Source organism: Emys orbicularis, chromosome 3 (assembly GCF_028017835.1).
Source record: "Emys orbicularis isolate rEmyOrb1 chromosome 3, rEmyOrb1.hap1, whole genome shotgun sequence".
NCBI lineage: Eukaryota > Metazoa > Chordata > Testudines > Emydidae > Emys > Emys orbicularis.
Window position 1 is genome coordinate 129,335,706 of NC_088685.1, and position 24,194 is coordinate 129,359,899.

The 24,194-nt window shown below is 42.4% G+C and overlaps 2 protein-coding genes across 2 annotated transcripts in view; one reads left to right on the forward strand and one right to left on the reverse strand.

Moving 5' to 3' along the window:
* Positions 1-11,229, forward strand: part of LOC135876836 (centromere protein J-like) — a 54,304-nt gene extending 43,075 nt beyond the window's left edge. The window contains exons 12-20 of the mRNA XM_065402190.1: positions 1,748-1,894; positions 2,545-2,659; positions 2,959-3,065; positions 3,364-3,519; positions 5,766-5,870; positions 7,965-8,105; positions 8,882-8,966; positions 9,298-9,418; positions 11,040-11,229. Of these exons, the coding sequence (XP_065258262.1) occupies positions 1,748-1,894; positions 2,545-2,659; positions 2,959-3,065; positions 3,364-3,519; positions 5,766-5,870; positions 7,965-8,105; positions 8,882-8,966; positions 9,298-9,418; positions 11,040-11,229 (1,167 nt within the window). The remainder of the gene's footprint in view (positions 1-1,747; positions 1,895-2,544; positions 2,660-2,958; positions 3,066-3,363; positions 3,520-5,765; positions 5,871-7,964; positions 8,106-8,881; positions 8,967-9,297; positions 9,419-11,039) is intronic.
* A 5,134-nt stretch (positions 11,230-16,363) lies between these two features.
* TTLL2 (tubulin tyrosine ligase like 2) lies at positions 16,364-18,031 on the reverse strand. The gene has a single exon (XM_065402184.1). The coding sequence runs from the start codon at positions 18,029-18,031 to the stop codon at positions 16,364-16,366; it is 1,668 nt and encodes a 555-aa protein (XP_065258256.1).
* Between the last annotated feature and the right edge of the window lie 6,163 nt (positions 18,032-24,194).

The window sequence follows — 24,194 nt, forward strand, 5'->3', positions numbered from 1 at the left end:
ACTAGAGAATTGCACCACAGCACACATGAGGCTGTGAAGTCTCCTTTCATGGGCTCTCTGCAGCCTTGTCTCTGCAAAGCTGAAATCCAGTATTTTCACTGTTTCAGGCTTTGCATAATTACGAAAGAGACCACACAGAATTTGGCCCAAAGTGTGAAACCCAATTTCTCTTTAGTGCACATAAGACCTAATCCTACTTCCAGTCAAATCAATGGCAAAACTCCCATTTGACCATAATGAGTGCAGCACTGGGCTCATATTGATAGCCCTTTGACTGCTCTTCTGTGGCTGGATTACACCATTGTCTGATGCATCTCACTTTTAAGAACTTTTTCCTAAATATCTAGTTAGAATTTTCCTCCTCCTGGCTTCAAGTTGTAACTTTTTATTTTGTCTCCATTTGAACATCCTGAATAATAATCCTTCCCTTGCCTTTTTTTTACACCTAGTCTACATCTGTGCCTTGTCGGTCAGATGAACTGAGACTCCTCCTGTCTCTGCAGTTAATGATCTCATGACACAAATATGTTCTAACATCCAGGGACATGTGGAAGCTACTTCCCACAGTAGCTGCAGCAATTACCACATTTGCCTGCCCAGTCACTGAAGTAACTTGGAATTTAAAAACATGTAAAAGGCAGTTACTTGTGAAATGAGGTTACTGTGCAACGTGAATAGAGATGGCAGGAAGATTTTAGGAAAAAACCCTTAAAATTCTATACTGTATTATTTGTGAAGTAAAATGTGATCAGGTGAATAAAGACTGTATTGTGTAATGTGCACAGACACAAAGGGGCAACATTTATATTGTGTGTGAACTATTAGCTTGTCATTGCCCCACTTTTGAATGGGGTGGCCTAGATTGGATGTTTGTCCTCAAGACTGGATGTCTTTCTAAACAATATGCTCTAGTTCAACTAGAAGCTATGAGCTGATGTGGGAATTACTGGGTGAAATTCTATGGTCTGGGTTACGTATGAGGTCAGACTAGGGATACAATTTTCAGAAGCACCTAAGAGACTTCGGAGCCTAAATCCCATTTTCAAAAGAGACTAAGTCACATCAGAGCTGGTGCTAGGCATAAGCAGACTAAGCAATTGCTTAGGGCCCGAGCAGCTCAAGGGGACCCCCATTTGCTTTTTATTATGTGTTGGGGGGGGGCAAAATATTCCTGCTTAGGGCCCCCAATGGGCTAGCACTGCCTCTGAGTCACACTTAAAGTCAGTGGGACTTTAGCTCCTGAATGCCTATGCCATTTTTAAAAATGAGGCTTAGGCTCCAAAGTCACATAAGGGCTTTTGAAAATTTTACCCAAGGCAATTGTTATGGTTCCATCTGGCCTTAAAAACTGAGAGTTAAATCTTGGCCTCAGTGATGTCAATGAGAGTTTTGCCATTAACTTCAGTAGGGCCAGATTTCACTCTATGAATCTATAAGTGCTTAATATGTGAACATCCTGCTGCTGTGATTGCAACCTTTCGCAGGGTTGTTCCAGCTTTACAAGAACCAGAAAATGAAACTGCTTAGAAACAAAAGTGAAAGTGGGTTGTCCACTTCCATTTTCCAAGCAGAGAGAGAAACGTGAAAAGTAAACAAACAGCAAAAATAGTGAAAAGTAAATTTAAAAAAAAATTCTAACATTTTTGAAATAAGCAAATTATTTTTGTTACTTTTACAGAATGACTTCAGTGTGATTTTTTTAACATGACAGTGTATACTTAATGCAAAAATATTGAATGCATTTCAGGCAGTGCAAAGGACTGAGTCTTTGAAATCAGTAACCAGGGAACCCAGAGAAAAGACACCATCTAATCACTTTCATAGCAGAAGTACGACACCCACTGGCAGGAGAACACCCCATCAGGGAAGATTAACACCCTTTGAGCCAGAGAAGGTAACCAGTTAATAGTGCAGACTATTCTGATTGTTATGATTATTTACTGTTTATATTATGATATTGCTCAGAGGCGCTGGTTGGGATCACGGATCCATTATGACATGTGCTGCCCCAAAGAGTTTACAATCTAAGGGTATGTCTACACCCAGCCGCTAGTTCGGCGGCTGGGAATCGAAGTTCTGGGTTCGACTTATCGCGTCTTGTCTGGACGCGATAAGTCAAACCAGGAAGTGATCGCCATCGACTGCGGTACTCCAGCTAGACGAGAGGAGTACCGCGGCGTCGACGGGGGAACCGCGGCGTCGACGGGGGAGCCTGCCTGCCGCGTGTGGACCGAGGTAAGTTCGAACTAAGGTACTTCGAACTTCAGCTACGTTATTCACGTAGCTGAAGTTGCGTACCTTAGTTCGAATTGGGGGGTAAGTGTAGACCAAGCCTCAGATGACAAGCAATACGCTTATGTTGGGGGAGAGGTAGACAGTTAAATAGAAACAAATTGTAGATACCATATCAGTAATTTATGGTACAAGCTTCATTTCTTGACAGCCCAGGAGAAGTTCACATGTGACCATTCATACACTGAGAATTGCCAAGTTACAGAGATGGTAGGACTGTATATTTGTCTAAAACTCTTCATTTTGTTTTAGGTTATGCATCAATCATCTCTTAATGAACAAAGAACCTATGGCAGGAAGTCACCTGTACTTCCCGTCTCACACTTGACTGTGTCTAAGGAAACCAACTCATCGTCTTACATAAAAGGTAAGATTTCCTGCAAGCCCTACATTTCTATGGCTACGATTTGTGGGAACTTTCCACCTGCCAGCAATGGTCTGCAGGTGAGTGTACGGCTTCTTTCTTTTGCTCCAGGAGGAGGCAGCACCAAGTGTTGCTGTCAACAAGAATGATATTATTGCTGCAATAGGCAATGTGTTGCATGAATCTGAAAGTCAGCATTTTTAAAATGGACTCTGAAACAACACCGTGGCAGTTGTATGACTGGGCACTTTCCTAGGCCTGCACTGACCTTTTGAATCTGTTTTTCTTTCCACACTCTGTAGGCAGATTTTCATCCACCTCAGGTAGTTCAGAGGACACAGTCCTCTTTCGCAACCAGAACGATGATGTTTGTAGCTCTGCATCCTGCAGTAACAATGAGGAAACACAGGTATATTTATACATAGAGAAATATTTAATCATCCAGCAAGATTTATACTTCAGCTTTCACAGACACTGAGCTAAATCCTAGTCCCATTTCAGTCATTGGCAAAATTACCATTGTCTTCAGTGGGGCCAATATTCAGTCTGCTTCATTTTCCCTCCCATCTGTTGGTGCTGACTGTACTTAAAACAATATAGTGACATCTTACAAATCCTATGGTATGTTTCTCTGTGAAAATAGCCCTTTATAACGATTTGTTTTAAGGAGGTTTACGTTGCAACTTAATATTTTCATCTTGACACAGGAGAAAGAGAATCTGTGCCTTAAAAGGACTCAAAAATCACTTAAACCTTGGGATCAAACAGCCTCTGTGACACTCTCCAGGAGAAACAGCATAATCCCAAGTGGCAGAAAAACACCAGCAGAAAGTTTTTATGCATTACTGGATGCTGAAGCAAAGGTTTGAGCTAATTATAGGTACTGGCTCACGTACTGATCTTCAACACCCATAGCTCCAGCCATGCAACCATGTGCTGAAATGTTGTTTCGTCAATCCAAGCAAAATAAAATACGCCAGGGAAAACAGAACCCTCCATTTCAGCCTTCTAATCACTAGACTATATCACATTTCTTTCATGGGTTAATATTAGTTCAAGCTCCTGAAAGGTCTTGCCTTCTGTTGCCTGATGAAAATGCATATGACCTTGTGGGGGTAGGAAGAGGGATTATTTTCTCTGCAAGACTTGGGGCTGCTCTTAGCTCCAGTGCAAAGCTTAAGCAAAACTAAATATTTTTTAACTACAGTTTAGTTGCCACAGCTGTCTTCAGAGCTAGTCAGAGTGTGTGTTTTCTGTCATTGCCTGACATTGCTAATGTGCCCCAGAAGGCTTTGCTGCAAAAGCAGCACTCTGACCCTTTGGAGATATCTTGGCATACATCGGCAGGCAGCAGAGAAAACCCGAAAGTGTTTTGGGCCACTGTTAGGAAATCTGGATTTGGAAGAAATGGGGAATGGAAGACAGTTAAATTCAGAGAGAAGGGGAACCACTGGTGAAAATACCACTGAGGAATCATGAATAATGCAAAAGATGAGGGAGGCCCTTATCTTGGCAGGGAGGGAAGAGGCATTGCTAAGGAACTTCAGAGAGGGTGGACAGCTTCTGGAATGCTGTGACAGTGTTCGGGGTCCCCAGGATTGTGGGTCACCTTGTTACCCCCCCACCCTGTCTCCAGTGAGAGGGAGACTTCCTTGTGCTTAACTGGCTGTCAGCAACCTGATACCTCCAGCATGTTAGCCACCCAAACCCTCTCCTCTGGGCTGTGCCCGCCCTTCCTTTGCCTTGCAGCTTAACAATAGGTGCACCCCAGTCCCTGAACCCCTTTGAAGCATTTGCCCTGTAGCATCTGGCCCCTTCTCCACTGAACACTCACAGAAATACCAGGGCTGCAGTCCCCAGGGGAACAGCGTACATACCAGCTTGTATGATTCAGCTCAGGATCAGCACCTTGTTTAATACCCCAGCACTGAGTTTTATGTATAGTGAGAACAACAATAAGTTTATTATCAAAGGTTCAAGAGATAGTGAGTAAGGATAACGGAACAAAAGGGTGATATATAAAACAAAATCTTGATTTGCTTCCTAGAGACTAAACTTAACTATTAGGTTAACCTCCTGTCTAGTTTATCTCGCCCAAAACCTTTTGCAGCGATTTCAACCAAGGCTGATTAAGGTCCCGTTTTCATGAATGTAAACGCACTACCTGTTTACTTCCTAGGTGCAGGTTACTAACTTTTGCCTTCTACCTATATCCCCAAAGTTCATTGTCTGTACTCTGAGATGGGATAACCCATCGCTTGCTTTTCCTGTATGCTCTTTCCTGTTGATTTCATGTCTCCTGTTGACTTCATATGTAAATATGCCTCCATTGTGTTAGCTTATGATGCTTAATTTACATGCAACAGAGAAACAGGTGAATAAATACCTTTTTTTCTGACAGGAAACCTGTTTCTCCACCTCTGCTGTAATACAGAATTTAAGAACATATTTTTAGTATAGATATGTAATTCCTTTGTAGTATCTGTACATACATTTCACGGTGGTATCAATGGCCAGTGTGACCCTGGCTTTCATTTAAGACCTCATATGATATTCTTTGGTGAACCAGAACACATCAGATCAGGATATTCTTGTAACCCCCTTGTCAGCTGAAACTGAGAGGCCCAGGGTCCCAGATAGGGCCGGTGATTTGGGGTGATGGCTCACTCTCACACCCTAAACTGTCTGCAGCTTACTGTTTCCCTCTTGTGTTGCTCACCTGAATGGGTTACTATCCTGCCAGGAGAAAGACTTTGTGTTCCACTGGATTTCTGCCTCCAAAACAAAACACACATACTCCCTGACTGTAGCTAATATTGGTTCAGGATGGGTCTGGACACTGTGGGCCTGATTCTCACTTACATTGAGGGCCCTTTACACTGTGGGTGTAAATATACCTTGAGCACATTTTAAGCCAGAGCAGCCTGAAGGGGCCTCCATGTAAATGAGAAGAGGGCCCTGTGTCTCACCCTTCTGTGCAGTGCTTGTCTCCCATAGTAATGCTCTTCTGATTACCATATTTTTGGCAGAGTTGATTAAGATTAGCAAAAATATTAGCAAAACTCTATGTTCATGTAACAATATAACAGGGACTATAATGTTTCCATAGACTTCTCCTCCAAAATCAACATTATCCAGAAGATCTTCGCTATATGAAGAAAGCAAAAAGAGTGATGAGGAGGTCCGAGAAAAAATAGAGTATGCAGATGGCAAGGTAAGGGACCTTACGCAGATGTAAGGGTAGAAAAAGGGGGATCAATAGGATCCCTGATATGGCTATGAATTACCGTTACACAGGCTCTAGAGAACGTTTTGTAAGTGAAGTTTCCCTTTTCCACAGGAAAGCAAAAATGTAAAGATCACACCATATGTTATGGGAAATTTGATTCAACTAACGAGCTTGGAATCCAGACACCTGGATTCTATTCCCAGCTCCACCACTGATTCACCATGTGACCTTTGGCAAGTCACTTATCCTGTGTGCTTTAGTTACCCCATTTGTAAACTGGAGATAATGACACGTACCATCTACAGATGAAAAAGTGCTATCTAGGTGTGGTGTTTATCTGCTTGCATGGATTGGGCAGCCCTCTTTCCAATGCCATTACAGGAAGTGCGGTTGAGACTTGCACCTAGGCTCCTGCCAACTCTTGTGTAACATTGCTACAAACCGTCTTGTCCCATTAAACTGTTTTCAGCACTAATTTAGGGGGGACCCATTGTCAGCTATGGGTCAGTTTTCTGGCATCGACCAGGGCTTAAGCCATGAGACATTAGTTCATTCCTCATGTCCATTCAGTTCTAGACCTCTCTGCAAATGCTGCCAATGAGGGTGTCAATTAATGACGGTTGTTTTAATGGGAGTTTATGTGATGTAGATACTGTCTGGCTGGTGGGGACTGGCCAGAGACCACCAACTCTTCACAGTTGTTATTGAGATGGGCTCTGACAGCCTCTACCTGTCACACTTCCTTCTCACAGAAGTAGCAAATGCAGGACCTGTAGTTCTGCATCTGGAAAGGAAAACAATCATGAAAAGATTAGGCATTTTCACCACTTCTTTCAGCTCATAAAATCAAGAGTTGTTCTGGGCTTGTTTGGGGGGGCTAGAGAAATGGGATAGAGAGGTGTTATGGCATTAAAGGTGGAGCGAGACATTAACACCCACCCTAACGCACGTGGACCTCTTAGTAGCAATACTTCTTGTTAAAGTGTTCTTCATAACAATTTTCAGTTATTATCCAGGCATCTTTGAATACAATTGCATTTAAATAAAAATATTGTCCCAAGTATTCATTACAATGCCTGTTTTGGGAAGCCCTAGTTTCCTCTCTTCCTCCTCCCTTCCTTTTTGTATTCCTCCTCTCTCCTGTTCATGACCTTCCTTTCCCATGAGGAATGGCTTATGACACTGGCGCCATATGGTAGAGTTAAGGCACAGCTCTTCTGACCACCTCCTCCACTGGGATTTCACTGAATGGATTGTGTTATGTAAATCAATGCAACCTGATGACCAGAAGCAGCTACCCTAGTGACTCCAGCAAAGCCTGCTTGGGTTAACTAGAGGTTCTGCTAGACAGCAGGTCTCATCTGATAAACACATCAGCTGCAGAAGCGTACACGGATGATGTGTTCACTGTCTGCTTGTCAAGTGGTCTTGAGTGATTTCCGAGGGGCTCTCTGCATACAGCAAATTTAGCTTCCATAGAGCTGAAGTGCTTGTTAATGGGGTCACATTATCTGGAAGTAAAATTGCCATCTGCATATGTTACCACCATATGCCAGCTTATCTGATCAGATCATTTTGGTCCCCTCCACCCAGATCCTAGGTTTCTTGGTGGGGGACTCAGTTTGTTCTGACTTGTGTGGAGATATATGCAGACTAACTAGATTGTCTTAATCAGGAGTCTTAGCTCGCTCCAGCTGAGTAGCTGCAGAATTGTCATCCTTCATTGAAATCACAGTGCTTGCCGGCGCTCTGAAACTCAGACTGAATGAGAGGAAATAGCAATCTGGTCAACCTGCCAAAGCCCGCATTTGGGGGTGGGGGGGAGAGATAGACAATGTTGAGGTTTCTGTGTTGGCACACAGGTGACGTAGGAATTACTTACCCATGCTATAGAAATAAGCTTTGAAGGGCTGCAGCATAGCCTCAGGTCCCTGTGTTAATGAAATATTTAGCAGCAAACTCTCATTTCAGTTACACCACTGCAACGTTACTGACTGCACTGAGGCTGCACTGGTGTAGCTGAGAGGGGTGTTTGGCCCATTTTGTTTCTCTTATGCAGGGTATTTTGTGTGTTTAAAGGTAGAAGAGGTGCTTACTGATGGCCGTCGAATCATTACTTTCCGCAACGGTACCAAGAAAGAGATCAGTGCTGATAAAAGGATGACGGTGGTTACTTTTTTCAATGGAGATGTAAAGAAGGTCATGCCGGATCAGAGAGTGGTGTGTAAACACCTGTATTTTCTTTTTTTTTTTAAAAAGCTTGTCAATATTTTATGCAGATTGACTAGTACTACAAGGCCCTACATCTTGTGGCCATGGTAGAAGAAGAGACTTTTTAGTAGAGATTTGAAGGAGAAGCAGGGTGGCTTGGTGACCTGGGCTAGAGAGTCTACCCCACAGACAAGTGGAAGAGTGAAAAGATGCCAAGATAGCAGTAGAAGATGGAACAAATGGCGCACTGATGCTGACATCTTTGGTGGAGCAGGTGGAAATGGAAACCATGATACAAAGCAAAGTGTGAGACATGGCTCCTTGGGGCAGGGAGTGTCTCTTTATTATACGTTTGTAGGGTGCCAGTGCAATAGGCTCCTGTCCTCTAGGTGCTACCATAATACAAACAGGAGATAATAATGTAATGTGAGCTGGGGTGGAGTTGAACAGGTTCTTGAAGGTAGGATGAGAATTTTACACTTCATTACGTGTGCAAGGAGGAGCAAGAGGAAGGATCCAGTGGGCAAGGAAGATAATTTTAGCAACTGTGTTGATCATTTGTATGTTGTAGAGGAGAAAGCAGTAAAATTGGGACACATCCTGTATGTGAGGGAAGGAGGAGAGGAAGGAGTTGAAATATAAATACAGTTACTTGTGCGTATTCCAAATACCCTACGTTAATTCAAAATCATTTTTCTGTGAGAGATTTTTTAAAACGTTGTTATAACTGTATCCCATTATTAAAATATTAGAAACAAAATACAAACTCTTCACTGTCCTTGCAGATTTATTATTATGCAGATGCACAGACAACCCATACCACTTATCCAAATGGCTTGGAGGTGCTGCAGTTCCCTAACAATCAGATAGGTATGTGGTAGCTCATAACTGTTGCAGGAGTATCTTCTTATAAAAAATTGCCTGACTCTAACTCTGGGAGACTGGGACTTTTCACGTCACCACTCTGTCCCTTGGATTCCCCATCTATAAAACGTGGATAATCGATATTTGCTTTGAGATCTACAGATGTAAAAGCACCGTTTTGATGCTTATCATTATTTATTCTTTACCATTTTTAATAGGTTATCGTCTATAAAGTTCATTCCTCATCCCTGTATCTTGTGAAAGAACATGCTGTAGTTTCATATAAACCAACATGATGGAGTTTCTAAATAGACTTTAAAAATATTGTTTTCTACAGAAAAACACCACCCAGATGGGACCAAAGAAATTGTGTTCCCAGATCAGACAGTGAAACGCTTCTATGATGGTGGGCTTGAGGAAACGGTTTTTCCAGATGGTACAGTAGTAAAAATAGAAAAGTAAGTATCCTGTGAGGTGACATGACTGGGGTACTGAGCAGATGTATACCGGCTTTCCTGGTGGGAGGGCTGAAGGTTACAGCTTTAGTTTGTGTCTTACAAGGTTCATTTTTACAAACGAGAGGGTTGTTTTGTTTTCAGTACATACCGATTTGTTCGGAGGTTTCAGAAGAATTGAAAAGAGACAGGATTTGGAGTACGACTGGAGGAAAGCTTTTACCAGAGCGAAGCATTGGGGATGATTCTTCACGGCCTTGCATCTTGTATAGTCATTTGCAGCTGGATACAGTGGGTGTGATTTGATTTAGTAGCACTTTACACTCACTTTGTTCAGCTGTAATGACTTGTTACGCAAGGGGCAAGGCACCAGAGGGTCAGGTGCACTGGGTTAGTGGATAGAGCAGGGGACTGAAGATATGGACTCCTGGCCTCTATACTTACCTCTGTGGCTGACTCTCTATCCTTGGGCAAGTCATTGCAAGTGACACCTCCCTGTGCCTCAGCGAAAAATGAGTAATAATAATACTTATCACCGCATACATCACAGGGGTATTGTGAGAACCACTGTTTGTAAAGTGCTTTAAGATTCTTGGATGAAGAGTGCTCTGTAAGTGCAGATTATGTTGTTCATTATTATTTGAGTTAAGTTTACATACTGACACATCTCTGTGATGAAGACCACATTGTGAGAACTGCTGAGAACCGCAGTTCTTCTGTAAACGCTGTTACGTTTGGGTGGTTGAAGATCAGAGCTGTGCTGAAACTTGGAGGGGAAAGCTTCCATCTGATGTGTTATATATATTCATAAGATATATTCATAAGAACATTCAGTCTCAGTGATGCATTCCTGTGCACCCTGTCCGTCTCCTGCAGCAGCATATATAACATTAGGGCTACTTTCACCCATGTGAACACAAGGAGATGTCAATCGTGTGTCCTTGCACCAGCCTGGGCCTATCCGCCATAGGGAGGATTCATTTCACGCAGCATAATTGCAGCTTCACCTCCCTTGTTGCTTTCACCTGCAGGGAGCAGTTTTAAGTTATGGATGGGACTCCATCAAAGCCCCACTGTTGGAAGCAGCTCTTGGAATGTGTTGATTCAGAATATCCACGCCCCTTCCCTGTCCAGTGCTGGCCACTTTGGAGGCAGCCCTGGCCCTCAGCATTGGTTTCTGCAGCTATCTATTATACTGTAGCAGCCTCCCCACAGTGTATTTTCCACTGCTGGAGTCTGTCAGGATCAGGGGAGCCAGAACAGGGGTGACCAGGGGGTCATGGCCCCATCACTTTTTACCAACCATAAGACCAAGCGACAGGGGGAGGAGGTGGAGAGGAGTGAGTGCGGGGGGGTGTCTTGGTGGGAAGAGGCGGTGCGGGAGCAGGGCCTCAGGGGAAGGAGTGGTGTGAGGGTGGAGGCTCAGGGAGAAGGGGTGGCATGGGGGCATGGCCTCAAGGGGGGAAGGGTGGCATGGAGGGGCAGGGCCACGGTTTGGGTGCCAGTCCCTCCTCCCCCATTTTAGGGAGCTTCCACCGCTCCTGGTCAGGATGTACAATACACCCCTGGGGAATCTGGGTTTTTGTACATGGCTGAATACTTTATCGATTGTCATTTTTTTCAGGAACGGCGATAAAATGGTGATGTTCAGTAATGGGCAGAAGGAGATTCACACGTCACAGTTCAAGAGGAGGGAGTACCCCGATGGCACTATAAAGACTGTGTACTCCAGTGGCCAACAGGAAACAAAGTATTCCTCTGGACGGGTGCGAATCAAAGACGAAGAGGGCAACATCATCCTCAATAAGAAGTGATTCATCTGCTCTAGGCACAGTGTTGTATGTAGGTTGTTCAAGCCAGTTTCTGGTTGAGATTGGTTATTATTTTACAGTGTAGATATCTGTATCCCCCGGAAGTACACAAGTCTGATGTGTTTTGTTTCTTGTCCCTTTGCCTGCCTTTCTGTTCCTTGAAAGAATTAGGGCCTGACTGTGAGTGGCGCTGAGCACCCACAACTCCTCTCAAAGTCAATTAAGGATCAGGCTCATAACAAGTTGTGTTCTCTAAAATCATAAATGAATGCCACGCGTCTCAAGGAAAACCAGAAATTGCAGTGTGGAGAACATTTCACTTCTTCCCACCGGGTGTAAGGAAGAAGGGGATGGACTAGGAGACTAAGCATATGATATGCCTAGATATGATAAGCATATGATATGATATGGTCCACTTTGTCACGTGGACCATACGTTCACATTCCAAGTAGATATGTAGGATTGAATTTTACTTGCATTCACTGAATTTTAGTTAAACTACAGCTTTCTGGGTGGGTGTTTCTTGAATGAGGCTTCTAAAACTGCACTCACGTCTGCCCTGAATAGACATTAACCAACCCATGGTACTTTCCTTTCCACCAGGTGTTTGCCTGATGACCTTGCCCAGAATTTCCCTTCCCCTTACTCGGGTGCTAGTTGGCTCCTCTGTCTACCCCAGAAGTGCCTGCATTTCAATGGTGTTGTATATATACCCCATAGCTGTAAGGCACTTTGAGATCCTTTGGAAAGACACCATATAAATGTAAAAAATATTGTTTTTATTATTCAGCATGATAGATCCACCCAGACATGCTGCATTAAACAAAATCATTAATGTGAACGCAGTTTATTAAGTAAAAATCTAAAGACCATGGTCCAGCTCCTCAGACTTCAATAGAGCCATGTTGATTTACACTCCATGAAGATCTGGACCGAAGTCTTTAATTTTAAAAATATTTCTTGTTGATTGTCTCTGTCTCTCTCTCTCTAGCATTATTTAATTTCTTTTGACTCCAGCACCCAAAATACATGTGTAAAGTCCTGCAGACTCCTAGCAATCTACCTTTATTCTTTCCTCACATGCAAGTGTAAAATAATTGCAAGATTATGCAATTGTTCATTTTTCTGTTTTGTTTCTTGCAGCTCAGAATACAAACAAATTTACATTCAAATTACTGTGCAGTCTGGAAGATGTAGCCTGACTAGACAGAAAGTGTATGAAACAAGTTATTTCCCATTAATATTGATCACAGATGACAGTGTGTATAAATGTAATTACTCTTTTCTAAGCATTTGATGATGAATACTTTTTAATGTGATTCGGGTGTGATAACATAGTTGTAGTTTTATTCCTTTTACTCCCTATGTATAAAATAAACTATTTAGAATTGTGTGCTTTTCACTATCACTTTAATTCATTTCTACATAGCTTGCGAAAGGCAGCTTATTTAAGAAATCCAAAAAGATCTCTATTCCATGTCCTTTGTTACAGGGTAATACTTCTTGCTGCTATATAAAGGCTGAAACGAGGCTAAGTGGTTTGTCCCAAATAGCCATCACAGCAAAGCTGTCATTGAAAACTGCATTCAATCAGGTTAGGAAAATAGACATGGCGTTTGCATCTGCAAATGAGAAACATCAAGCTTATTCCTAAGAATACTGTTTTTTAAAAAGTTTACTGATCATCAATGAAGCAGCTGATTTGTGCTCATTTACGGGCATTGAGGAAATGTTTGGTGGTTTTTGCTTGTCACTTTTATCCTTAAATCATGACTAAGTATCTAGAAATCTGCTTGTTTGCACCATTAATTATAATCCTGTTATGGGGTGCCTGCCCCACACTGGGCTCTAAGGGGTTAGCCTGTGTGGGAGGCAACCAATCAGAGAAGGGCTGAGAGGAGCAGTCAATCAGGGCTGGGCAGGCCCATATAAGAAGGGCTGCAGAGCATTCACAATGGAGAGATCTGACAGCCTGAATCAGTTGCCTTTAAGGGCACATTGTAAGGTCTGTTTACCCAGGCTTTCTCTGAGGGTGTCGTTTGGGATTGTTTGTGTTGGCTACTATTAGATGCTGGAGGCATTGTACTGTTAGGCCAGGTCTACACTACCGCGGTAGTTCGACAGCTGGCAATCGAACTTCCGTGTTCGATTTATCGCGTCTGGTCTGGACGCGCTAAATCGATCCCGGAAGCGCTCGCTGTCGACTGCGGTACTCCAGCTCGGCGAGAGGAGTACCGCGGAGTCGACGGGGAGCCTGCCTGCCGCGTGTGGACCGTGTCTGAACCGCGGTAAGTTCGAACTAAGGTATGTCGACTTCAGCTACGTTATTCACGTAGCTGAAGTTGCGTACCTTAGTTCGAATTTGGGGGTTAGTGTAGACCAGGCCTTATATGATTGTTCTTATTTAAATGTGCCATGGGTAATAGTATACTCTGTAAGTGACATAAAGACATTTACACTGTGGTACATGAGGAGAGGCATCTTCTCAAGTAACCAGGCTCTAATCTAAACTATGTACTGTAGGGCTTTTACAGATCAAAGTCAGCACCTTGAATTGGACCCAGAAGTAAAAGTGAGAACAGTAAAGTCAACAAAAAACTGGTGTAAAATATTTCCTCTGAGTAATACCCATCTAATAGTTATATAGTTGCCTTGTCCACTACCAAAACTTCCACATGGCCTTCATGTATAGGCTCATGTAGATGAAAAATACATTGCAGTAATCCCAATAAAAGTCACAAAAGTATGGTATTTCCTTGGCAGGCTCTTGATCCAAAATAAAACGTCACAAATGTCTTACCAGCTGTGCTTGAATTATGGTGGGGCTGGGGAGGGAGGGGCAGGCCCCCATACTACTTTTAGTGGTTACCTCACTTCTGTCTTATGACTCCCCCTTACTTCTCACTACTGTTTACATTAAAGCCACCCCCTATTTTTTCCCCATAATTTGAGCACTACTTACCATCTGCAGGTAAAAAAGGTTCTCTGGGCCAAAAGCTTCACCAGTAGCACCCCCAAATTGCAAACATCTTGGAGAAAAGATAAGCAAAATCTCTTTCAGGCACAGGGCAGGAACTACTTCTGTTGTATTCCCAGGTTCCAACCCACTAGTATCACCTATGTCTTGTCTAGACTGAGTCTCAGGCAACTCGCTCTAAGTCCCTGTCCTGGCCAGGCACTAGGAAAGTGGACACTGCACCATCTGGGTCTGATGGATTTAGAGCTGCATGTCCTGTGCATGTTAATGATACCACACCCCAAATCATTTTGCTAGCTCTCCCAGGAGCCTGGCACCATACTGCCTGGGGTAGTGGCAAACCAGAGCCTAGCTCGTAGAACCCTTTACAGCTGCAATTGCCCATAGTATAACCATTTTGGGTGAGAGTAGGAATGAATATTTAATGGTAATTTTGTTGTCTTGTCTGACCTGGGGTGCTAGAAAGCAAGCCTCAGGAGATGCTGAATAGTATAAAAGCAAAGGAACCATCAAAATAAATAGCACAAGACTAGTTTTCTCTCAGAGAGAGGGAGAAGGTGATGGCATAAATCACAAGAGCTATGTAGCTCATGCCGTAACCAGAACACCTTCAATGGAAATAAAAACATAGTAAAAATGAGCCCTGATTTGGTTATTCTTAATACAAAAAGACAGCTCCCTACCTCTTCCTCACACCCCTCTGTTCTCTAATCCTTCATGCTGCAAAACCCCTCTGTCCTGTATTCCGACTGACAATGGCCTTTCCCAGCCACAGATGATTCCTTCTAAGAGCACAGATAACCTGTATCAGTGTGGCTGCATACTCCATTTGCAGGATCAGAGTCTTACCAACCCTAAACACACACAACAAGCCAGCCCCAAAACATCCCTCTGTGATTCTTATTATAGAAGCTGTAAGGGGTGACTTTGTAGGGAGATAGAATACAGTTGCAACACTTCAATTCTTTGTTACCCACAGATTTTCTGGCATCAGACTTAGATGCCACGGCAGTCCGAATTTTGCCTAATGTTTGGAACAAAATGAGAATGTACTTCTGTAGATCAAGCAGATGCAGTTACTGCCAGACAGACAGTTGGTGGCAGTAGAGATGCACAAGGAGCTCAAATGTTTCAATTCAGTGTTAATGGTGGGGGGGGGGGTTCTCCCTACTCAGTTTATTGCACAAAAAGTGTTAAACCAGCAGTCTGATGTAAGGCTGCATAATTATGGCATAACATAGCTGAGTAACTGTTTAACATTAGTAAGGCCCCAGCAGGTATATAATGTATTGTGTCTGTGGGAGAGATTTTATCTGGTGATCCAAAAATGGCACTTGGCGGTCTCATCGCAGCTCCAATATTAAATTCCTCTGTTGCCATGGGAGACTTAATTATAATATTTTCTACCTCACAAAGACTGTTGGGGATTCTTTGTTTAGTATTTGAGAAGTGGGTTTGAAAACCAGTCTGGAACAGCATGTAGGATATTTTTGAAATTACATTTCATAAGAATTTCTGCAGAAACCCATTTTTCAATAAAATGAACGTAATTCTATTTGGATGGTATTTCTTCACACAACATGTAGTCAGTTTGCAGCTGTGACTGCCCAAAAGCTCAGTGTATGAGATCGTGTACTGAATTCTTAAAGAGACTTGATAGTTTTATGACCATTAATAACACTGTAAACTATGGGACATGGATATCCAAGTCGCATGCTTCAGGGGGTAAACTAACCAACATTTTATAGTTATAAAGCCTCCCAGGCAGGAAAAGAAAAGCTATTGGCAACGAAGGGTAGGACTTAATAAATGACTCATAAACAAAAGCAAAGATTGAGATTTTTAAAGCTTTTGAAAGAATATACAAGTTTATATTTTCATTTTGGGACTATTTCACAGGCAGAAGAATACTGTATAAATTAATTATGCAATTCATTCTTTTATTTAAAAAAATAATTTCCTAGTGTCATTGTTAAATTACAAGAGACATTTTCAAATTGTGTGTGGTTTTGCAAGATCCCTATTTCTGAGATGACTTCTGCACATACCCACCGTCTTCAAACTAAACCACCAGCTAAGATGTGTCAATAGCACCATTCATATCTGGTTATTGTCTTCCTCTTTCATTGTGTGGCAGCTTATATCCTAACATCCACTGAGTTATCTAAAAGTTAAATAATCTTTTCTCTTCTTTACTTTCTGCTGTGCTGGGGGCAACTGTTTGTTCATTAACTTGTGTATTTCTTGTACGATGCTTTTTACATCTATTCCATTTCTGGAGGCGTCAAGCGCAGCATCGTTGAAAGGAAATATAAGGACAAAATCACCTACTCGAGGGAAGGGCCTTTTGTCTTTAGTGGAGAGAAAATATGGAGGAATAGTTAATTTGTAGTTACATAACTCAGTGGTAGGCAACCAATGGGTGACTTGGACAGATGCATGTGCAGGGTGTCTAGATCCTGGCAGCTGTTTGCTTTTAGACGCCGCCTTTGATTGCGAAGATGTTTTCGGCCTGTTCATCCTTTCCCGGAGCTGTGAGGTTAGTGTTTTCCTTGGATATGTTCTGGCCATTTCCCCCATCACTATGGCCTCCTTCTTAAACGAACCTCCTGCAACCTCTAAGAGAGACTGCACTGCAGAAGTGGCAGTGCATTCACTCTCTTGCCTAGAAGCAAGGAAATTGGGAGCGTCATCTGTTGCATTTTCACCCTGTGTCGTCAAGGGGATATGTGTTCTACCAGCATATGAAGCTTTATTGCCAGGCCCGTTGTTTTCTCTCAAGGTGTCAGTTTGCTTATAATTTAGCAATTCAATGATATCATGGAGAAGTCTTTTTTTCACTGTTGTGTCAATGGAACAGTCTAGGCGCAAGGCTGGGCTGTAGTTTACCTCTAAAAGCCATGGTTTGAACGTGTCATCGATCAGAATGTCGAACCCAAAGAGCTCAAAGCAATTGGACGTCAATGGAACAGAAGGGGTTATAGCAAGCAGGGTCAGCATTACGATGTTGTTTATTCTCCGCCACAGAAGCAGGTCATCCACCTCATGGCTGCGTAGGTAAGATCGGAATTTGCTGAATGTCCATTTGCAGCCACGGCCGATCCCTTCTTTATTTTTTTTGTATGAGGCGCCAAATTTATTGATGCTGGTGTTTGTCAGATGGGCATAGACGTTGTCCAGAGAACCGAGGTCAAACTTTTCAGTGGCAAACCTCACCAGCCCTTCTTCGTAAGTGTAAATGGTAAGGGGACAAAAACTGGTGACACAGACATAGAGGCGGAGATCCCATTTGTACCCAGAAATAAGCAAAGGGTTACTAATGTACTTCTGCACAATGACCATGCAATCATATACAAAATCTTTAATGTCCTGGAAAATGAGTATGCCCCTTCCACGAGACAAATCCACAGGCTTACAAATCCAATAGCTTGGCTTTTTGCCCTGTGACTGTCTCTCCTTGGTGTATTCTGCTATAAACTTGACATAGTCATTAGGCATGATGAATGCCACTGGACTAAACTCATAAAGAGATGGTCCATAAATCCCCTTCATGCGTTTCAGATGCCTTGCCAGATAGTCTTTCCTTGTGATCCTCACTGTTTCTGGATAGTGGTTGAGCCTCTGCCATGGTTTAATGCTTCGGTGGTCAGTCATACAGAAAGGGGAGTTCTGCCAGTACAGATTCCAGTCTGCTTCATCTTGCTCTTGTTCATCAAATTCACTCCAACCACGTTCCAGTAAGACCTCACGGACTGCTTCAGGAACGCTCTCGTGGAGACGGAAGACCAAAGGCTTCAGGATGTCTTCTGTATCATGGTCATATGCCATTGTGTGGGCCTTATTTTCTGAAAAAGAATTATCAGGAGGGAAATAAATAAATAAATAAATAAATGATTGTCACGAATTGAGCTGAAACACATCATATACATCTCGGCACACCCAAAGCCTCTCTCTCCCATGGTTCTTTCTGCCATGAATGTGCAAATTGCAAATGAAAAATGGAGTCCAAAGCTTTATTTACTGCTGAAGGAGCAATTGTACGAGCCTCATGTACAATACTGGTTTCAGAAAACTTTAAGGCAGCATGAAACACGGCTGTCTCTAACAAATTGAATGTCCATATATTTCCTTTTGCTTTGCTTTTTAATTTAAAGTGACCAATCTTAGCAGTATTGGGCTTGCGCTTTTGTAATTCACAGATATCTATTATTTTACAATGTCATTGTTCAGTCCAATGATCATAACTTCCCCTATTAGACCTTGTCTAAACTAGTAATTTAGGACCCATAATTCCCAACAGTTGCCTTGTAGACAAGGATCAGACATTTTACCACCATGTTATCAAACCCTTTTCTGAGGAAAACCCCACTGTAGACAAGATCTTAGGACCTGATCCAAAGCCCACTGAAGTTAATGGAAAGACTCTATTGGCTTCAGTGGGCTTTGGATCTCAGCCTAAAGTCCTGGTATCACCTGTCTGGTCTACCTAATACTTTGCTGTTACCAGTGAAGCTTTTCCTCCTTCCTGAAGAGCTCCATATACTGTTCCTTCTCCCCATTGCCCTCCTGCAGAGGAGTTAATACTCCCTGGGGTTTGTAAATAATCTCCTATAGGAATTAATGTAAACTCCAAATAATGCACCATTTCAGAATATGCACAGCAGATGGTGCATGCCAGCTCCTTTGAGTTGGAAATGCATTTTAATTCTTCTAGTTTCCTGGGGAAATTAGCAGCTTTAACACAGAACTCTTAACTTTTAACTATTAAATAAGACACTCCCTTCCCACCCTCCCACCACACACACACACCCCAATTAATTCTAAATATAAAGAAATGGGGTACAACTTGAAGGCTCTGTTGCCCCTGCTGTCTGTGGAGGGCACAAAATCCCAGTTGATATCTGCCTGAGGGGGTATTGCTGCTTCTGTGGCAGTGCTCTGCCCTTCCCCCAAATCTGCTGCAGAAGCTCCTCTACATCTAGAAAGGAGGAGAGACTGCAGTTAGGGGGAGAGCAGTTCTACAAGGTATCATGTCTGCCATTGAAATCCATGCCCTTATGATCAGCATGAACTTACCTATTTTACCACTCCACACTCTGAAATCCCCCAGGATTGGGCCTCCAGAGACGGACATTAAATTTTACTCTTGGAATGTAACAACATCAGAAAATAAAAGAAGAAAGGAATTTTCCTAATCACAACTCTTAGGCTTTGTCTACACTGTGCCGCTTTTAGCGACACAGCCATGCCACTACAGCCGTGCCGCTAAAAGGTGCACAGTGTAGCCGCTGTTTGTTGGCGGGAGATCTCTCTCCTGCTGACAAAAAACTTCCACCCCAACGAGTGGCGGTAGCTTTATCGGCAGGAGAGCACTCCTGCTGACAAAGCACTGTTCACACCGGCGCTTTTCCTCGACAAAACTTTTGTCTTTCGGGGGCGGTGTTTTTTTAACACCTCTGAACGACAAAAGTTTTGTCGTTCACTTGCCAGTGTAGACAAAGCCTTAGTGTCTGCACAGGTCTGATGTTTCCCAAGACATGCACATCAGCTATACAGTGGTCAATCCTCTGCTCAAACTGTTTTCAGACTGACATCTTGGTATATTTTTTAAGGTTGAGAATCTTTTCTCCTGAGGTTTAAACTCCCAACTTTTGAAACAATCCCCAGAATGTAAATTCCATACATTCTAAATCGCCATAGAAACCTAGGATGCGTGTCACACCTCACAGCACAGAGTATTTATGGGGAAATGGCAATTTGTCAAAACTGAAACTTTTCACCAAAAGTGGTTGGTTTGACAAATTTCCTGCTTTGAAATATTTTTGAAAAAAAAAAAATCTAAATTGTTGAAAAGTTCTGTTTTTCAATTGAAAAGAAAAGGCACAGTTGAAATGAAATGTTTCAATTGACCTGATTTGAATTTTTTTTCAGATTTGTCAGTCCACCAAAATATTCAAGATTTTGACTTTTTTTCCCCAATTCAGGATGGAAAAAAATTTCAAAACCTCAAAAAATTCTTGCAGGATGGGAAAACCATTTCCCACCCTCTTCCAGTATTCAGTGACATTCTTGTCCAGCGTACATGTATTGGTTACCTGAGCCTTGTGCTGTTGTCAACTGGCGCTGTCGGCTCATCACACTAAGTATCTTTCTTTTGTGAGCTTTAACCCTTGTCTACCTTAGAGAATTTCATTGTTGCAACTTGAAACAGGTATGAATGGTCTGGTGCTATCTTCAGTGGTGCCCTGTGCACAGGACAAGTTAGGACTTTAGGAAGAACTCAGGACCAGCTCTCATCTAGGTTTGACTTGCTGCCCAGGCTGTGGGACTGGAGCCAGGTCTGCTGGGAAGAAGAAGCCAGGTTCAAAGACAGATTGTGCTGTTCAGTCAAGGGAGAAAGCTGAGAGGCAGGGCAGTGGCTGGGAGAGATCAGGGGACAGCAGTGGTGCCCTCCAGTGACCAGGCATCTGAACCGAGACTGGTGGTGGTGCCCCTGACAGGGAACTGGGACCAAAACCCAGGAGGGTTTCAGCAGAGGATTGATGGCAAGAGGCTGAGGAGAAGGGCCTAACAAGAGACAGACATCATAGGAAGTGGCCCCGGGAAGCAGTGAAGCAGCACAGTTAGTGTTTGAGTCAGGCAGCTGTGTCACAGGAGGACCCAAGGGCTGGACCCTGAGTAGAGGGAAGGCCTGGTTTCTCCTATGGCACCGCCTGTAGGTGATAGGGAAATGGCTGTGTACAAAGGGGGTGACTGGGGGGAAGTGGCAGGAAGGTGAAGAATAGTGTGATCCCTGTTGAAAGAGGACAAGGAGAATCTCTGTCCAGTGGGAGCAGAAACTATTGAGGACACATGAACTGGGGCTGAATTTCTTCATTTCATGATTTCTAATCTGTTACTCAACACTATTTATAGTAAAACAAAGTAGTTAATAAATAAATGAATATTTTTTCTGTTGTTTTGCAGCTGAATTTATAACTTCCTTCTCTCTTGTGTTTGAGCCAGAGATGGAAGTCAGCCTGGCCCAGGTTTGGATTGAGGACACCCCTCTGAGCCTCTTCAGGTGACTCAGGAATTCCTCCTCCCCATCTCTCTCCTACACATAAGGCAGAGTCCTCAGGGGATGTACCACTCTTGGGAGATGGGATTGAGGGGAACCATGTGGGTACTAAAGCACCCTAGTGATGTAAGTAGATTTACTTGGGTATATGGGAAAGCAGCCCACCAATGTCTATTTTCTATTCTCTTTAAGGTCCCAGGAGTGTGGTGGACACTGCTGGGGCAGAACACACATTGCCATGGCAGCCCCCAGTGATGTAAGTACATGTTAGTTATTGTCCTTGCCTCCATCTTCTTCCCTAAAGTTCCACTCTCTCTTATAAAATCGCCTTTGTAGATACATATTAATCATCCATTTAAAAAGCCCTGCAAAGAAACATTCGTGCTGCAAATTTTCTAGGCTCCGACTCAGCTCCCCTGACAAGGAATACTAAATTCCAAATAACATTTAACTGAATTGACCAAGCTTGACAGCTCTGAGTCATAGTTTAAATGTTGCTGTTAGTTGTGTGTGTGTGTGTTATGCACTGATCAGTAGTGCTATTAGCAACCCTTCATTGAAAGGCACCGTATTATATGACTACTGAGCACAGTAAATGCTGCCACCAAGGAGTCTTAACTAACACATTGTAAATTACTCATTATTGGCTGCTAACAATACCTAACCAATAAAGCTGTTGACAGTGGTTTGCTCATGTCAGGTTGTGTCAGTGGAAAACCTTTCTTGCCATTTACACTCACAGGGAAGTTGACTGGAAAGACAAGTGCTTTGCAAACCTAGACATAACAAATATCAACACCAAATTCCTTGGAAACTCAGTATCTAGTGTATATGGAGTGCAAAAATAATAAAAAGATTTCAGATATAAGGAATACAATTTAAGCACAATGAGAGGAGAACTATCATCTAGTGATCAGCTAAATGCGTGAACACAAATTTGACTACTTTTTCCCTATAAATGTGTGTGAATCACTGTACAAATGTCCTTTCATTCAGATGAATTTGCCTGAGTTGCTCAATTTTCTTTTGCAAATTATGAAAATATAATAATTTTAAGCTCCACCTATTTGCAATCATTGTTGCACAGTGCACTTGCAGTAGTTTCCATTAAAAGTTAACATCTGCCCACAGTTCTCACACAGTGGTATCTGAGAGGCTAATGTATTTCCTTGTATTTAAATAAAAAATACTTGTGCTGCAGTGACTCCGTAACAAATAACTGTATGCTGATGATATTGCAATGACCACTACTGTAAAAGGTGTCCAGTTTTAAAAGTTCACTTTTGAAATTGAACATTTGAATTTGAAATGATTTTGTTTCAAAATTTTCTTTAATTTTATTTTTAAAATTCTAAAACATTTTAAAATGGTCAAAATCGAAATAACTTGTTTTGGCTTGGTCAAAATGAAATGTTTCATTTGACTCAAACAATGTTTTTCTTTTTACTTCTCAATTTGCCCATTTTTTAAAATTATTTTATTTTGGTGTGACCCAAAATGAATTTTTTCAACTTTTTGAAATTGCCAATGAATCAAAAAATCCATTATTCACCCAGCTCTCCTGGCTCGTAGATTTCAAGACCAGAAGGGATCATCAGATCATCTAGTAGTCTGACATCCTGTATATCACAGGCTATCAAATTTGACCCTGTTACCCCATATTGGTACCAATAACTTGTGTTTGACTAAAGCATATCTTCCAAGGAGGCATACAAGCTAGCTCAGATAACTGATTTTCCTTGCACAAAAGAGTTTTTGTGGCATCAAATCTAGCCATAGCTGCATTATGTTGGAATTAATATTGTAAAAGCCATTGTACAATGGACAAAAGATGTATTGGACAGGTGCATACTAAATATTTATTTATTGGCACCTTGTTCTTATTTAAAAATGCTACTATTGAGGATAGTCGAGAGAGACTTACAAAAAAACCTCCCTTTTCTTACTCTGCCAGTTGAAATGCAGTTGAATTCAGCATCTTACAAATCATTACATCTCTGTGAATCTGGTATGAAACAAAGAAGGCTGCTAACCCTTACACTCTCAACCCCTGTTGTGTGTCCTCCATCATCAGCTGGGAATGAAATCCTTTTCACAGGATTTTTTTTTTTCCCCTGTATAAATTCCTTCTTTCACAAGAAAGGCCAAGGACTAGAAAGTGCTTAACACACACACGACTGTACTCATCAATTCAAAATGTGCACATACCTCTCCCGCTGGTACATCTACACTTCTGGACAGGTGCATTCTCTGTATGGTAATTGTCCTAATCAACAATGCATGCTGGCCGGGACACTCCAGGCTCTAGGTAGAGAATCAGCATACATCAACATGCACTTGAATTTTCAAATACGAACATAAGGAAACCCCTTCTTTATGCTCGCAAACGCCAAAGGGGGATTTGCAGGCTGCCTGATTCAGCAGCTACAGCTGTCTGATTGGTTTTTCTTGCCTGGATGTCTCCAAGGGCAGGCCAAGAGGGTTGAAGTATTGTTGCCTAGCAACACAAAGTAGCAATCCTGTATACAAAGGCAAAGAGTGACAGCATCATGGAAGTAGGCGAAGTGTTTTATTGAGTCCTTTCAGCTTCTGTCACCAGCCCATAGGTTCCTCTTTCTCTTCTTTAATCTCCATGAGCCAAAGCCAGCCAGCCTTGCTGTGTCAAAACTGAGCCCAGCTGGCCTTGCTCAGGCAAAACTCCCATAGGAGTCAATGAAAGCCTTGGCTTAGTAATATCAAACTTTAGCTTATGTTGCTTTTAATTTATTCTCTTTTGTGGTTTCATGCGGCGCAGCGATGGGCTTTGGTTTTTATGTGTAGGACTCTTACTGCAGTCACTGGATGTATGTAGACAATGATTAATATTAATGATATTCAGTTTAATTTAGAAAGTCAGGTGGTAAAGTAGGATGCCCCACCTTCTGCCTCCTC

Coding starts and splice junctions, on each gene's coding strand:
- TTLL2 (XM_065402184.1), bottom strand. CDS start 18,031: ATGGCATATGACCATGATACAGAAGACATCCTGAAGCCTTTGGTCTTC.